The following is a 17,103-nucleotide window of genomic DNA, read 5'->3' on the forward strand; positions in this document are numbered from 1 at the left end:
ACAGGAACCTGAAGTGAATTTTAAGTACGTAAGGTTTTAAGGAGATTTTTGTTGAGTGGAAAAAAATTTATTGTTCCCAGTCCTCAGAAATTGATTCTTTATATTCAAGATACTTATCACCTGCTCTTCTACTGTAATTTCTGTGATGAGAGGAAAGGGGAAGAATGAGAATCAATTTAGGTGCACAATGGGGGAAAAAGCCTGTGGAGGAATTGTGACAAAAGTGGGTCTCCAAAGCAGTTCATATGTAATTAATACCACACACATCAACATGTCCCTCTCCTATATTTCATGCACCTGATAAAGTGGCTTGCAATCCACCAAAGTATACGCTGTTTACCCTTCTTCATCAATTTCATCTTGAGAGTTAGAGTAGGATATTTTAAAAAAAAGCTGATGCCAGTACTTAAACCACCAGTCCAGATGAGATTGCAAGAGGAATTTCTTTTACACTCCTTGTTTCAAAAGGGCATGTATTAAAGAATGACAATTATGTATCTCACTTTTATCCCACTCTTCCTCCATGGAGTCTGATTGGCTTAGTACTTCCAGGCAGCCAACAGTATCACACCAGCTTAACTTCAGCAGCAGGTTGTGTATCTTCTTTGGGGGGGGAAAGCAAGCAGACTCATGGTGGAAAAATACACAGCATATTTACTTTGGTAAAATGTTTATTAAACAAAATGCAATTTACATGTCAAAGAAAGGAAATTTTAAGAAAGAGACAGATCTACCAATGAACTACTTTGCAGAGTAGTTCAATGTACAACCGAGAATTCAATACACAACCCAAGTGGAAGATGTTATGTTCTTCAAAATGACCAGCCACCCAAGGGAAGGTGGCATTTGACCATTACTGGGAAGAGAAGAGCCAAGTTGTACTCACTCCTGATGCCAGAGTCCATGAACAGCGGGAAGGGAGCTTCCTTTGCTACAGATTTCCCACATGTAATTAAGAACAAGGTGATCACAATGGGAAAAGCCTACAATAAGGATTTTGCTACATCTCTTAGAATTTGGGTGAGTAAAACTGCATTTTTCAATGTTGCCCTGCTTAAAAAAAAGTTCTACAAAAAAAGTTCTACTCACACAGAAGAATCTTCCAGACATATTTTTCAATAGGGTGAGGGTGCTTTATAAAACAGAATCAGATCCACAGGTTTTCAGTGCTCCATAGCCTTGTATATGTTTGCTGCTACCATAATACTGCAATGAAAGTTTCAGTTATTCTAATGAGAGACTTGGCCTGAGATAAAACAAACTGCTCAACAGCATCCAGGGACTCAGGAGCCTGGTAAAATTCAATCCTTTTAATTTCTAAATCCTAGGGCTCAGCCATGAACCTAGTCATAGTAGTTCTCAATTGTGAGAGAGAACTATGATGCACAACTGTATCTACAACAATGTGTGCATTTGAAACAAAAGAATGATAAAATCATTTCATTTTGCTATCCTATTCTCAGACACTGAAATAAGCATTCAGGAGGGGAAAGAATGCTCTGGTTCTTGGTTTTAAATGTCTGTTCTAAGCTGGAAAGAGAAGCACAACTAAGATACTCTCTTCCTATTCCAAGAAGTCAAGATGTTTCTCTTTGAATTTATTTTGGCTCACTGCTTTGTCTTTCCCCTCTGAGCCTAATCTGCATCAGCTCTAAGAAAGAAAGGGCAAGGTAAATATGAGGCTGTTGTTCCTGCTCCATGTTCCTGTCATTACACATTCACTTGAAACAACACAGTGCAACATCAAGAAGTCTCAGCATGTGTGTCGGAGGATTCTGGGAGTTGATAGCAGGCCATCTAATTGGGCTTACACCTCAACAAATGCCACCTCCTACCATAGACCCCAAGCTTTCAGGAAAAGCCATGGGTTGCCTGTGTATTTTTTCTTAGCTCTGTGCATCATGCTAACACATACTGTGCCAATGTGGGAAGGTGACCACAGCCACCAAGTACTCAACCTAGTAGGCTAACTCACCCTCTTTGTCCTTCCAGGCCTGGGTGATGTCATCGCTCTGATGTCCCCATTATTCCAGAATCACAGGAAGTGCCTTGCATCATAGCAGCATAGACCCTGAAGGGGATTTTTTCTTGCTTCCTCATATCACACTTCTGAAACATCAGGGTTGTACAGCATAAGCAATTTTCAGTATAGCTGTCATTATATAAACAAACCTGATCCACGATCCTTATCCAACTCTACAGAGAGAGCTTTACATACATCTTTGATCACTCCTAATTTTATTTTTGTTTACTCTTCAAGTATCAATTGATTCAAGTAAACATTTTTCCAGATACAGTCAAAGTTAAACAACATGCTTATGGTTTGTCTCTATAGAGGGATGAGGGGGAAAGACCAATATTTCCATCAGAGTGCTCCCCTACAAGTGTATGAGAATCATTAAAAATGGATTATTAACGAAGTTATTAAAGAAGTTTAATGGCTTTGGCGGAGAGAGCGGGAGGAAGCAATGTCAGTATTTGAGGGAAGGGTGGTTCAAGTAGGTGTTCAGTTTTCCAAAAATTTGGGTTCTTCACATTTAAGAAATATCACAGAAGGAAAGTAAGATTACCAGCATTTTCTATGGTTATTTGGCAAATGAATGTTTCGCTTAAATATAGTAACAAAGAAATCAAATGAGTTACTCCAAAAATAAATCAAGCTCAAAAGGCCTAGCAAGCTTTATTTTCCAGGCAGCCCTCTTTGTGAACTGGCAGTGGGGATGGACTGCTTGCCATCTTCATGACACATATAGTTATTAAAACTTAATTGTATTTATCATTCATTCCCTTCTGTTTTACAATGAAGAACAAATGCACCAACAGATCTCATAAGCTCAGTGGTCCTGTAATAAAGGACGTTATCCTGTAATAAAGTCAGCACTGACAAAATAAGTTGAAGCGCTATAGATTTCCAATAAGCAAATGTGAACTCAGCTATCTTTAAACAAACTATTTGGAAGAGATTGGAATATATTGTTGAAGAAAAAAGTTAATCATGGTCTCTGTGAGGAATGGTCACTTCCTTCAATTACACAAGTTTTGTGCTGGGCATGCTTTAGCAATAAATTGTAAATTCCCGCCTTTACTGATCCATTCCTGGCTATTACTGAGCACTAGAAAAATTCAACTTGAATCATGATTCCCTTAAAGGCACACTAAACAGTATAGCAAATCGAGCAACTGGATTAAGCTCTAGAAATTAAGCATGCACTTAAAACTCCCTTGGCAAAGCGGTTATGTAAAAGGACAATTTTAGCTGTAAATGTCCACATACAAAAAGAAAATGCAACCTGAATTTATGATCAAGCATCTCCCACCAGTTACAGAAAAGACGATGCATACTATGATTCCTTTCTAAAAAGAAGATATTTGCATGCTAACAGATTCAATTATTAAGAACATAATCTTAATTTTGTGTTAGAAGATGACATTCTATGTTCCAGTATCAAAAAAGCATATGGGTACCCATCCAACAAAAAACTAGAAAGCAAGATTGGGCAACCTATGGTTCTCCGCCAGCCCTAGCTGGCAGTCATAGACTGAAAGAGTTGCAGTCCAACATGTGGAAGGCCAAAATTTGCCTACCCTTGGCACCGAATTCCTGGTCATTGGAGATATCATTCAACAATCTCTCTGGATTTCTGGTATTTTATGTGATGTTGTCCACACACTTCTAAGCATATCTTCATTGTTCTAAAGTCTATAACATTTTAAAGTTTAGATTCCATAGTAGTTCAATTCCATGTTAGTAACATATTATAGGCTCCACAGAACTTATACAGCCCAGATTTTAAAAACAGTAACAGATTCCAAAGCCATCTTAATTTTCTTGGTGAACGAAATATTGGCCATTTTGTGCATTTTCCTTTTGCTCCAGTGTATGTGGACAGATAGCATAAAATGAATGCTTCTCATTTTACACAAATGGGTGCTAGATTTTGCTCAGTGCAAGAAAGCCTGTAATAAGCCTGAAGCAACAGTTGCTATCTGATCACTGCCTACTTCATCATGTTTAAATACCTATTTAACACTTAACATCTTCATACAATACAAATTTGCACCAAAGCAAGATGCAAGTTAAGATTCACAAGCAAACCTGAAAAGGCTAAAAAATCTCACCACCTACCTTCTTACCTGCAGATGTTGCTCAGGGACGTCTCTGAAGCTGAAAGACATTTACATGAGTAGTACCCTGGGGCATCTGATTTGTTGCATATTAACTGCCAGCAAAACAGAATTTGTTTTCATCTTAAAGAACATTTCTACTGCTATCAAAAAACAGGACAAAAAACAAAAACAAAACAAAACACCCAACCCGATAGTAAGGACAGAAGAAAGTGGTACTTCTTTTCCTATTAGGTTATGTAGGGAAGGTGTGGTCAACCCTAACTTCAACATAAAATCAACAGCTGAAATCCTTGCCTTCAACACAATATGCTGGAGAAAACTCCATCATGCCAACCTGCGTTTGCAATGTGTAACCAGCTGCTGACCTTTCAAACCTTTCAAATTAAAGATTTCCCCGAAACCAATCTCTTGATCTCCCTGTTATAAGATCAGGTGAAGGGGGGGGGGGGATAATTTTTTTTTGTTATGGCACCAAATCTGGGATACTCTCCCCCAGATGGTCTGCCTACCTCTGTGTTAAGGTTTAAACATCGTTTAAAAAATAATCTTTATTATAATTCCAATATGGATAAAATGAATAATACACATCACTCATAACATTATAAAACAAAGGAACAATATTTATCATTCATAAAACCTGCTATAAAACAGTATCACCTTACCCCGGTCCTGTTTCTCCTTCCCTTACCAATTATCAATCTGTTTAGTCTTGTCTTTGTCTAGTTGTCCCACCTCACTTATACCTCTCCTATACTCATCATTCTTCACCTTCAACTACTCCCTATTCCAGCGATGGCGAACCTATGGCATGCATACCAGAGGTGGCACTCAGAGCCCTTTCTGTGTGCACATGTGCCATCATTGCAGCACAGAGTTTGCCAGAGTTTGTTACTAGAAAGCCAGAGGGACATGGCACTTTGCAATAAATAAGTGGGTTTTGGGTTGCAGTTTGGGCACTCACCATCACTGCTATTCTATCCTTTCTCACATGTACTTCTCTCCCTCTTCAACTCTTCCTCTCTCACACTTTTCTTTTCATACCCCTCCTGACATCGCCATAATCAACCTTCTTCTACCTTCCTTCTAATTCTTCACACATACTCATACCTTCTAGCACTTGCAGTACAGTACCTTAATTCACATTCTCGTCCTTCCACACCTAGACTTCCTCCTTTGTCTCCATTGCTTCATACACCAGACTTCTATGACTTCTTTATTAATTCTATCTCTTATCAAATATAACCAGTACTCATATATTCCCTATAGCCATATCCTATATATCCTGTTTTCTTACCCCTTTCTTCTGGCATTAAAAAAAGAGATAGTAAGGAAAAGTAATGAAATAAACCCTATCTTATCACCTTATTTTACTTATATCGGGAACCCTATCACCGCTATCCCCCCCCCACATCTTTTCAAGAAAATCCATTACCAACCTCCATTCTCTATTAACTTCATCTATTCAGTTCTTCTTTAACAATTGTGTTGATTTATTCATTGCTATAGTCTCATATTCTTTATATAACCACTCATCTTCCTCTGGTGTTTCCTTATAATCATTTTGTCTTTTATGGCCTCATCCTCCATCTTTAAATTCAATAGTACAGTCATCCCTCCATATTTGCGGATTTGATATTTGCGGATTTGATTATTCAGGGATTTGATTAATAAGTTCTCTCTAGGAATCTCTAGGTCCTCCAGCACAACTCTGTGGTTAACTTTAACTAAAAGTTGCTGAAAAACCTAGAGATTCCTAGAGAGGATACTCTACTAGGCCTTTGTAGCTCCTCCAGTGCAGTTCTATGGTGAGTGTCTGTCGGACATTGACCACAGACTTGTGCTGGAAGACCTAGGGATTCCTAGAGAGGTGTCCTCTCAGATAAAAACATGGTGGTTTTGTTATTTGCTGTTTTTCCATATTCACAGGGGTCTTGTGCCCCTAACCCTAGCGAATATGGAGGGACAAGTGTACTTTGTATATTTACAATTTGTTTTACCAGCAGAATCACACAGTATTTTCCTCGTGGTCTATCATCCATTTTGTATCTTTCATGTATTTGTCTATGTGTGTACCATTATAACTTTATCCCTTCCTCTTCCAACTCTAATTGAGATTTTATCATATAATCTCCCTCGTGCTTCTTCAGAATGTCTTTGTATGTTATCCAATTATTTATTTGTTATGTAATGCTTCTAAAGGGTGTTTGGGGAGTTATCCTCTATATTTATATATATATATATATAGTACTGTTCCAGACACCCACCCACCCCCCGCATAAGGCTAATTCTGCGTATGCAGGAGCCCCATTCATTTGAATGTGGCTCATGCGTGGCGGCACAGGAGCACACGGGGCACCACAGGTGCGCACCCCATTCATTTGAATGGGACACACCACCCCTTGTGCCCCGCGCCTTGAATGCGTATGCTCAAGTCTACATATAACGCGGGCGCACTGTATGTAATTCTGAGCCCCTTTAAGTCTGGATATTGTTATTTCCATTACAAAAATGTCCTAACAAAGCTGATTTTTTAAAAAAACCCATTAAGTCTATATGGCCCATATAAACACATTTCTTTGCTTTTAAGGACAAAAAGCTGATTTCGTAGCAGCTTTAGAACTTCCATATGATCCAAATCTGGGACAAGAAGCAACAGCAGCAGATGATGACAGAATGGGCAAGTTGGAGAGGGGAAAGGAGGGGAAAATAAGTTCTCTTAAGCTAATCATCCGTTCTGTTCTAGCTGGTGATAAAAATTGGATTTAGCCTCAGATCAACAGCAGTAGCAAGAAGCACAAGCAATCTAGGGGTCAGAAAGACTAATCCAGTGCTAGTGAAAGTAGTAGTCCATGAGTCATCAGCTCCTCAGTCTCTGGTGCATTTTCAAGAAAGAAAGAACAATTGTAGCCAATGGTAGAAGTATGGTACCAATCCCTAACATATTAGAAGAAAAAAACCTGTTGGTCCTCCACTCAGACTCCCTAAGAAGCACTGGACTAATTTTAAGTGAGCATGTTTATTGTTGTAAACAATACCATAAAATATTAAGAATACATATATTAAATATATTAAAATGACAATTTCAAAACAGAAATAGATTAAAATCCAAAGTGGTGATATAACACCTAATTTTGTTGTAAAAATCTACATATAAAAATTAAAATGCCAAATTTGCTCAAATACATAGCTCTTTTTAATTTTTAAGAGATAACAAATAACCACTTGAAACATATGGCAGTGCATCTGCCAGTAAATAAATACATTCCTCTTCCAGCCCTGAGAATCTTGACAATAATCCTTGGAGGGGTGAGAGCCACCACATGAATACTGGACCCATGCCCATCCTGGCTGTTGATAAAGATAGTAGTGAATGCCTCAGTACAGTAAGAGATCTTTCCAGCATGTCTAAAAGAGGCTACGGTGAGGCCGCTAATGAAAAACATCTTTCCTAGTTCTTACCAGATTGGAGAAATATCGGCCAGTTTTTGGACGAGGTTTTAAAGCGTGTGGTGGCTTCCCTGCTCCAGGGGTTCTTGGACGAAATGGCTTATCTAGACCCATTTGGGTCTGACTTCAGGCTATGTGACAGAGACAGTTTTGGTCACCCTGACAGATGACCTATGTAGGGAATTGGACAGGGAGGGTCTGACCCTACTGGTTCTGCTAAACTTCTCAGCAGCTTTTAATACCATCAACCATGGTATCCTTCTGGGTCGTCTCTCTGGAGTGGGGATTGGAGCATTTACCGTGGCTCTGTTCCTTCTTGGAAGGGTGGACCAAGAAGGTTGTGCTGGGGGATGCCTGTTCAACACCATGACCTCCCCCTGAAATCTGCCAGGGTGACCAAAGCTGTCTCTGACATATAGCTGAAACAGCTTCACTGTCTACAGGTCTGTTTCAGGGTAGAATTCAAAGCGCTGCTTTTAAAGGCTTAAATGGCTTGAGTTCAGACTATCTGAAGGACTGTATCTCCCTATACAAGCCAGCTCAATTGCTAAGATTGGCAGAGGAGGGCTTTCTCTCAATTCCACCACCTTTGCAAGTGTGGTTGGTGAGGACTCGAAAGAGAGCCTTCTCCATGGCTGCTCCCAGACTGTGGAACTCCCTTCCATGGGAGGTCAGCTTGGTCCCCTCCCTGCTCTCTTTTCGTTGGCAGCTAAAGACATTTTTATTCAGGCAGGCATTTGGTGGAGGAATGTTACTTGTGCTATGTCATGTGTTATGTAAATGCTTTTTACGTTTTTTACTGGTTGTAACTATGTGCTTTATACTTAGTCTTAAAATCAATAATATTTAATTATTTTTAACTGTTGTAATCAATGTTTTTACATCTTTTCAAATTATTGTATACCACTTTGAATCCCACTGTCGGAGAAAGACGGGACATAAATCCCTGAAATAAATAAATAAATAAATAAATAAATAGTTCTGCTTTTAAAAGTGTTGTCAAATTCGAGCAGGACTTGACATTACAAGGAGATTTTACATAAAGAAGTAGAAGTTTTAAGAATGAGCAACAATCTGGATTCTGAACTATAACTTGACAGCAGTCAGCTTTCTAACTTGAGACAGTACTTCAAAAATCAGCCACTCTGTCCATGTTCTCAAGAGTCCTTTAAAATTATTTGTTGGAAATCTGAAAATTAGAGATTTTACCTAGAGATGTAAAATTTCCAGAAATTTTGAAGCCATTGAGAAAACTCCAGTTTCTTCAAGTGGATGGGCTGTTGCCAGAAGAATGCATTTTCAAAAAAATGGAGGGGGGGACGCAATATTAGCACCCTTTACAGATTGAAAGGCATTTTGTTACTTTAGGAACATAAATGTATAATTTGTATGGCACTATGTATAATTTGGCTTGGCATAAAAGTATCACAGTTAAATTGTGCAATTTATTCAGGGAATAACTATTAACTCAGGGGCTGTACAAACAGACGCCCCTTCTTCAGCTGGATCGTGGCCTCAGCATCCTCACACCATGGCCCCGATCCGGCCTTTGGAGGGTGCAAAAAGGACCTCCAAAGGGTGCCATAGGTGCGGCAGCGTAACTGATTGGCGCCCCTTTAGCACTGCATCATCTGGATGCAGCACTGGAGGCACTCCATGATGCCACACGCTGTCTGGAATGGTGCACGGCATCATGACGCCCTGGGGGCAGAGTCAGAGCATCAAGACGCTGCATCCTGACTTCGCCCACAGGCTGGGACAAGGTACCAGTCTGTACAGGACCTGAATCTGCTTCTTAAAGTATTATTGTTACAAATGGAACTACTATGTCATCTGGGATTTTGGGGTCAATTTTTGGACATAATTTTTTAGATTTTTAGACGAGTATATATGGTAATCCAGAGTCTTAGATTCATGATGCACCACATTGATGTTAAGCATGCTGGCCATCCAGATGACTTCTCTTGAAAAGGAGCAGATGTCATCAGCTGCTGAAGACTCGTGGGTCACCAGAATGCTGGAAGGGGACCTGGCACAGAGTCAGTCTGGAGAAGATGAGTTAGATTCAACTGATGCTACCGAACCTGGTGAACAGCCAAGGATTTGCGGCGAGGTGGGACAGGTGGAGCTTGAGTCTGCAAACATACCTGTTGAGGAGCCGTGGGTTGAGGTCATGACGATGGAGCCAACTGTAAAATCAACGAACCCGTAGGGGATCCCCAAGGGCCTTTAGGGAGATCGCAAGGATAATGCCTTAGATGAAAATCAGGTTCTACAGAGAGATAGTAGCGACTGGTTTCCCTGTCAAAGACACGGTCAGAAACCTGGGTGACGTGCAGCGGGGAGTAGTGATAGCATTCTCTCTGCTGCTGGTGCCGATAGTGCTCTCCATCAGTATCGAGACGGGACTGTGGGTCAGATTTGTACTGATGTTCAGATTCAAATCACAGCTCAGGTTTGTATCAGTTTTCCTGCTGGTATATTAGGGGAGGCAAATATATGGTGGCTCACTCTTATGTGAGGTGAGAGAACTCACCTGACACATATGACACATGGACAGGATGTGGCAAGGGAGACTAATGAAGCTGTCTCACCGGGGGATCTGCAAGTTCGCTTTCTGAAACTGAACTGACCAGTCTGTACCACTTGGAGAGATGGAGTAGGAAATACAGGTTTTTCAGATGGTCGAGCCTCCAATCCTTAGTGGAGGAGTGTAAAGAGTGTTTATGTTTCTTCGTCTTATCCTCTTTGTCTTTGGACTTCTTGGAGGTTGAGCGAGAGGCAGTGTTGGTTTCCACCTTTGAGGACTTCTACTTTTTTACAGGGACGTCCTCTGATTTGTGGGCCTCGAAATTGGCCCTATGCTTGGGTTTGAGCTGGCATTTGGTTGATAAAGAAACTCATGGCTCAGTTTTGAAGAGCCAGGGTGAGTGGAGTCATAGACATTGTCAAAGGCCTCATCGGGACTGGAAATGCTGGGTCAGAGGCATTCACTGTGGGAGGCACATGTGGTTTAAAGCCTTTTCATATAAGATTGCCTTGAGTCTAGAAAGGTGATTTTTCTGAGCCTTAGGGGTGAAGGCCCTATAATGTTTGCACATTGTGCCCCTTGTCCTGGTATGGAAGCTTAGCACCACATTCCTCACAACTTTTGAAAGACATGGATTGAGAGGCCGTTGTTGGATGGAAGCATCGTCAAACAGGCCAAGTGAAACCAACAACATCAAACAAGGCCCAAATCGCGATGCAGTCGAAGCAAGCCAAGTAAAAACCAGAAAAACTACGCCGATGCCAATATCCGATAAGAAGAAGAGTAGTCAAAAGGCAAATCCGTTAATTGTAAAACTGTTATATCAAAAACAAGAGTGCTTCAATGAATCAGTTCCTTAGATGTTGCTAGCACAATGGACAAAAAAGAACTGAGGGAAAAGAATGGGAACTCTAGAAATATATATATGCTGGGTGGGGCTACTGCTGAAAAGTCTTCCCTAGCAATTCTAGAAGGTTACGAATGTCTCTGCACAGGCTCAGGAAAACCCATTTGTATGATTCACAGAGACCACAAAGAAGAACTACAGTTACAGGTAAGTAACTGTTCCTCTGGTAACCATTCAGGAAAAAGCTCTCTGGTTCCTCCAAGTAGCCACTGGATATTAGAAATTCTGAGAAAAATGGAAAAGACATCACACAAAAAAAACTTCCTTCCCAGTTGCAGCATAGGGCAGCAACCCATAGGGCCCTGCCTCCTGCTTCTCTTCCCATTGCTCACACTAAGTCAGCATACAGAATGAAAGAGAGAAATGAGTAACAGGCATACAACCTACTGCTGTTCCATTGAACAACTGGGCATTACAGTCTGGCTGTAACACACAGAAAAGTGGCTCTGTTCAAGCTTGTTGTTTCAAAAACCAATTAGCTACAGAAGCAAGTTAAGAAAAATGAGTTGCTTTGTAGCTTTAATCCAGCTCAAATATTCTATTGAAATCTAGGGAGTTTTACTTTTCCAACACAGAGTAGACAGTCCTATGGTGAACAAAAGGCAGTTCATATGTGCTATTTCAGCTTCGTTTTCCAAATGCTTTTTTAAAATATTCAATAGAGCAGTGTACCATCCTTGGCTAAAGTTAGTCTGCAAGCCATTGGCTGGATGCCTGTAGGAAAGAGAGGAATACTTGTATCCAACAGTATAGGCCCCTAGCACATTAGGGGGAAAACCCACAGCCAGTTCCTCCTTACCAGATAGCTCAAGAAGCACTGCAATAAAGTCCTTTGAACAATCTTCTAATTCAGGTCTATTAACTCATTACAACCCGCAGAATCACATTCATACTCACCTGTTACAGTCAACCGGCACATCCACCATAATGAGGAAATTGTCAATGAGGAACGTCAAACAATGAAGATTAGTAAAGAGAATAGAGGGAGTAATTAACATAATCCTTCCCATCACCCAGAAGAAAGTCTTTTCATCTTATTTGTGAAAAATTAGAAAAAGTTTCTCTTACCGATAACTCCAATGGTTACTGTCCCCTGCGAACCCCACCTAGCAAGTCGACATCATGACATGTCAGGTCAGGGCAGCCTCAACCACGCTTCCCTGATAGTCAGGTAATAAAAGGAAGGAGTTAAAACAGAAGTTACACTTGCAGGTTTCTGGATAACATCAGAAAATGTAGTGCAATACATTCTGAACTGTCATTCAGAGCTTCTGGTAACCTCCTTGCAAAAATATTCCTCCAGAAAAAGAAAATTTAAGTCAGCCACAGCTAATTTTTTTGTGAGTTTCTAACCAATACCCAGATACTAATCAGATATGTGAAGCATTAACAGAACATTTCTAGTGAGTGTTTTTCCATCCCAGCAGTTGCAAAAAATTAAAGATGCACCTTGGTGAGCCAGTCTGTATCTGGAAGAATTAAGCATCAAATTTGCTATGCCAAACAGCTGAATACTAGTCCTAAGTTAACAGAAGCTCCCATTTTCACAAAAATGGGAAAATACAGCTAAAGTTCCAGTTTTTATAAAACCCTTAGAACCTGAGGTTTTAACAGTTTATTTCAGTGACATAAAGTCTAGTATTCAATAAAATACAGTGGACCCCTGTTATACGTTGGGGTTTGATTCCAAGATCCCCTGTGGATAACAAAATCCGTGGACGCTCAAGTCCCATTAGATATAATAACATAGCAAAATGGTGTTCTTTATAAAAAATGGAAAATCAAGGTTTGATATTTGAAATTTATACTTTTTTGAACATTTTCAAACTGTGGATCCTTGAATCCGTGTATAAAAAATCCATGTATAAGAAGGGCCGACTGTATCTACTCAAACAGTACAAATTTAAACCAAAGGGCTAGACGCAAGTTTTGAAAAATCTGGCTCATATGTTACAAATTACAAGAACTCAAATCATGCTTGGCCAGGCAAAAACAAAAAGCCCTAATGATGTTCCAAGATTTGCTTGCATAAGGAGTCCAATTATCAGGCCCTGAGAACTCCCTTGTACTCTCATTAAAATATAGCCATCAATTTATTTACTTTGCTCATAATAGCCTTATTACAAGCATGTTTTTTAATGTTCGAAATGCAAATGAGTTCAAATAATGGCATACAAATGTAGATAGGGTGAAAATATAATCAGGCTTTGACAAATGAGGCAGTCATTCATATAGCTGATTATTAAGCTTAAGATCTTCCAATCCTTTTGAATTTTAGTAGAATTTCTGGAGAAAAATCCTCTAAAACAGTTAAGCTACTGAAGGAATGGTATACCTAGAATATTTACTGCATCTCTATAAATTTAAACGTTTCACAAATAAGATAGTTCCCAATAAACTGGTTAATGCATAAACTGGCTTTCATTGCAATGATAGATTTACATAATTAAGAATTTGTAGAAATCTTTTGACAAAGGTTTCTTGAATACCAAAACTCTGGCATCAGTTTGTTCGAAATCACTTTCATATCAATATAGACAATGAAGCAACTGCTATAAATGAGTGATCAAATATCGAATCCCATTTCATGATTCCTCCCCAACCTTGAAGAAAAAAAGCTTTGAGATTCTTGTGTGACTGGGGTTTTCTATGCTAGAAATGTTCTGATTAACAAAAAGCCGAAACACAGATGAACAACTCTGACATTTAGTTATTGTTAAAGTGCTACTAATAAGGTCTCATAGAAAAATAATTGTCTAATTAGATTGTGCATTGTATTTATCTGGAAACATTGGGTGGGGGTGGGGGGTGGGGGGAGACTTCTGTTTTCCTGAAAGAAAATTCATGGGACTGTTATATTTGTGTAATATATGTACATTTGCTATTTGAAACCATCAAGATTTTAAGAGATGTGAATTTGAATTCCAGAATTTATAAAATTAGCTTGAATATCAACATGTCACAGGATTTCTCTTTGCAAATGTGAGTTAGGACTTCTGATACTTTGTAGACTATCAGATATGTTCACATTAACAACCCTGGCTTTTAACTCTCATGGATGCCCTTGTTTATAACACCTTGTAATTAATTTTAAGGGTCTCTCCTTCTCAAGCAAGTATTTTAACGTAAGCCCATATTTATAATACAATTTATAATACAATATTAAACTGTGGAGTTCATAGAATCAGAGTTGGAATAGACCTCAAGGGCCATCAAGTCCAACCCCCTGCCATGCAGGAATACACAATCAAAGCACCGCCGACAGATGGCCATCCAGCCTGTTTATAAACCTCCAGAGGAGGAGACTCCACCACAACTCATTGGGAGTATGTTCCACTGTCAAACAGCTCTTGTTTCAGGATGTTCTTCCTAATGTTTACTTGGAATCTCTTTTCCTGTAGTTTGCATCCATTGCTCTGTGTCCTATTCTCTGGAGCAGCAGCAAACAAGCTTGCTCCATCTTCAATATGACACTCCTTCAAATATTTAAACATGGCTATCATATCATGCCTTAACCATCGCTTCTCCAGGCTGAACATACCCAGCTCCCTAAGTTGCTCCTCATAGGGTATGGCTTCCAGACCATTCGCCAATATGGTTGCTCTCCTCTGAACATGCTCTAGCTTGTCAGCATCCTTTTTTAATTGTGGTGCCCAGAACAGTGAATTAGGACTTCTGATACTTTGTAGACTATCAGATATTTTCAAATTAACAAACCTTGCTTTTAACTCTCATGGATGCCCTTGTTAAGTAATTAATTTTAAGGGCCTCTTCTTCTCAAGGCTGAACTGAAATGTAATTTTTAAAGCAGTTCATGAGTCAGATAGAAATCCATTAATTTATTGTCTTGACTCACAACAAACCAAAATGTCAAAGACCAATGTTGACACAACAATGCAACTCTTCCAAAAAGAAAAAGGATAAACAAGGCTTGGACATACAGCTTGGTCCTACTACCCCCATGTTCAAAGGAAATGCAAACTGATAAATTTGAGATAGTTATTTTTAGAGGTGTTCAACTTGGCCAATTTATCTGTAAATATAAGATCTCTGGATTCTATTTCCTATAACAACATGTATTTCATTGCAATTTAGAACAGTGCAAAGGATGCAAACAAGTAAAACAAGTATCATGAATTGAGAAGCAAAACCATAAAAATGGTTGTGGTTTAAAGCATAGCCCATTTAAGAAGTTCTTCAGATATTTCAAGTCAAAACTAGTGATGTCCCCAATTAATGAAAATTTGAATTTAAGTATTTGTTCAGTAAGGTGTAAATCTAATGTTTTAATTAAGTTAGTAATCCTATTTCTTATCTATAACATAAAGATGTATTTACATATTTGCTATACCTTGAAAAATCATTAAAATAGAGCAGTACAATTGAGCAATATGGAATTGTGTTGGGAGTCATTAGACGTTATTCAAATTAGTAACAAAAACAAGATTAAATTTATGGATCACTTTCCTACAAACTACTTCTTACATCTAACTAATAGGGCTTGAGGCGGTTTCAGATGTACTTGAAGCTGTTAAGAATAGCAACCAGCTGAACATTAAGCACAACTAGATTAGGTTACCAATTAATAAATTTTGATTTTGATGCTATGATTAGACCTAGTTCTGACTCACATGCCACCAATGCCAGATGTTGGATATCACAAGAAAATTTGCATAAATTTGATCACTCACATAGGCAGTTTTTTTAAAAACTGTTTCTTGCAAGAATTACCAATGAAATAATGTTTTAGGACACAATTGAATTTGAAATAGGTAATGTTTTGAATAGGTTTTTGAGTTTTATTGAAATCTTACATGAACAAGAAGAAATTGGAAATACAATCACATCAAGGAACAAATTGCCACGGATTTGACGTTTAGGCCAAACAAATTTTGAAGGGCAGATTTTCAAAAAGGTGTGAAGTTATAACAATTTAAAAACACAGTTAACCTACTTCTAGGAATGCAAAACATACAGTCATGTTATTTTCAGTACAAGAAAACTTAATTTTGTTTTAATTTCTTAAAACTACGGAGACAAAATACTAGCTTTACTTTATGTACAGCATATGCCTATGTAGTCTATCCCAAATTTAAAAAAAAAAACTGTCCAAAAACAGAAGGTTTGCAAAATCATGATTTAACAATGTTGCCCATCCGGCTGATAAACTGCTAAAATGAAGCCTAAAACGATAAAAAGCACTGTATCCCAAAACTATGTTTGGGAATTCTGCAAGCTCATTAATGTCCAAGTGCATTTATGAGAAAAAGGAAAAAAAAAAAGACTTGAGTATATACACAATAGAGTGATTCTTCAGCCCAATACAAATGGCAGCCAATCACTACTGAAGGATGAAACATTAAGCCAATTTTTGGAAGGATGTACAGCTCTAGCCAATTCTATCTCGCCAATATTCCCACGCCCTCTTTATCTCTCTTACTTCCACTGTTGCCCATAAGTATCCTGATAAAATTCCTGGTTGTCATTATTGTAACCATAGTTACCGGCATAGTCACCACCTTGCTGAAGCGGCTGCTGAGCGATTGGCTGGGAGCCCCAGTTCTGCTGGTTGTTGGTCTGGCGGCGCTTGGAGTCAGGTTGGTTGTAACCATCAGCCTTTCTCTTGCCTCCCACGTTGCCCCCACGGTTGCCCCTCGCTCCGCGAGCACCACGTCCTCTCTGCTGCTGGGCAGGACCCCCTCTCCCACCCCTGGCTCCTCTTGGTGGTCCCATGGGTGCCCCCCTCTGGGAATAGCCAGCTCTACCTCTTGGCGGTGGTGCTCCCCGCCCCCTAGGTGGTGGAGGTACGCCTCGCCCACCCCTTCCTCCTCCTCTTCCTCTGATAGCATAGCCATCATCATAGCCATAGTAAGGGTCTTCATAGCCACCGCGGTAATCATGATAGTCATAGCAATAATAATCATCATAATAATCTTCATAGCCATAGTAATCTGGGGGATAGCCATAGCCGCCTCTCCCTCCACGGCCTCGGCCTCTAATAGGAGGTGGCATGCGAGGTGGAGGATAGTAATAATAATCTTCATACCTAATGAAAAAGAAAAGAAAACAAAACAAAAGAAGCATTCATCTT

General features: G+C 39.4%; 1 protein-coding gene across 11 annotated transcripts in view; it reads right to left on the reverse strand.

The window, feature by feature from the left end:
- Positions 1–653: 653 nt before the first annotated feature.
- Positions 654–17,103, reverse strand: part of LOC149304923 (heterogeneous nuclear ribonucleoprotein R) — a 37,164-nt gene continuing 20,714 nt past the window's right edge. For 9 of the 11 annotated variants that reach the window (XM_089479393.1, XM_089479392.1, XM_089479399.1 and 6 more), the window contains one exon: positions 15,789–17,058. In XM_089479393.1, coding sequence (XP_089335519.1) covers positions 16,449–17,058 — 610 coding nt within the window. In that variant the 3' untranslated portion in view covers positions 15,789–16,448. Of the gene's footprint in view, positions 1,207–1,975; positions 2,110–4,126; positions 4,166–12,080; positions 12,173–15,788; positions 17,059–17,103 lie in introns of those variants that run through there. The other 2 variants (XR_016271905.1, XR_016271904.1) reach the window with 2 other exon arrangements.

The sequence above is a fragment of the Sceloporus occidentalis genome, unplaced genomic scaffold (genome assembly GCF_023333645.1).
Source record: "Sceloporus occidentalis isolate IW3139 unplaced genomic scaffold, rSceOcc1.0.p SCAF_13, whole genome shotgun sequence".
Classification (NCBI taxonomy): domain Eukaryota; kingdom Metazoa; phylum Chordata; class Lepidosauria; order Squamata; family Phrynosomatidae; genus Sceloporus; species Sceloporus occidentalis.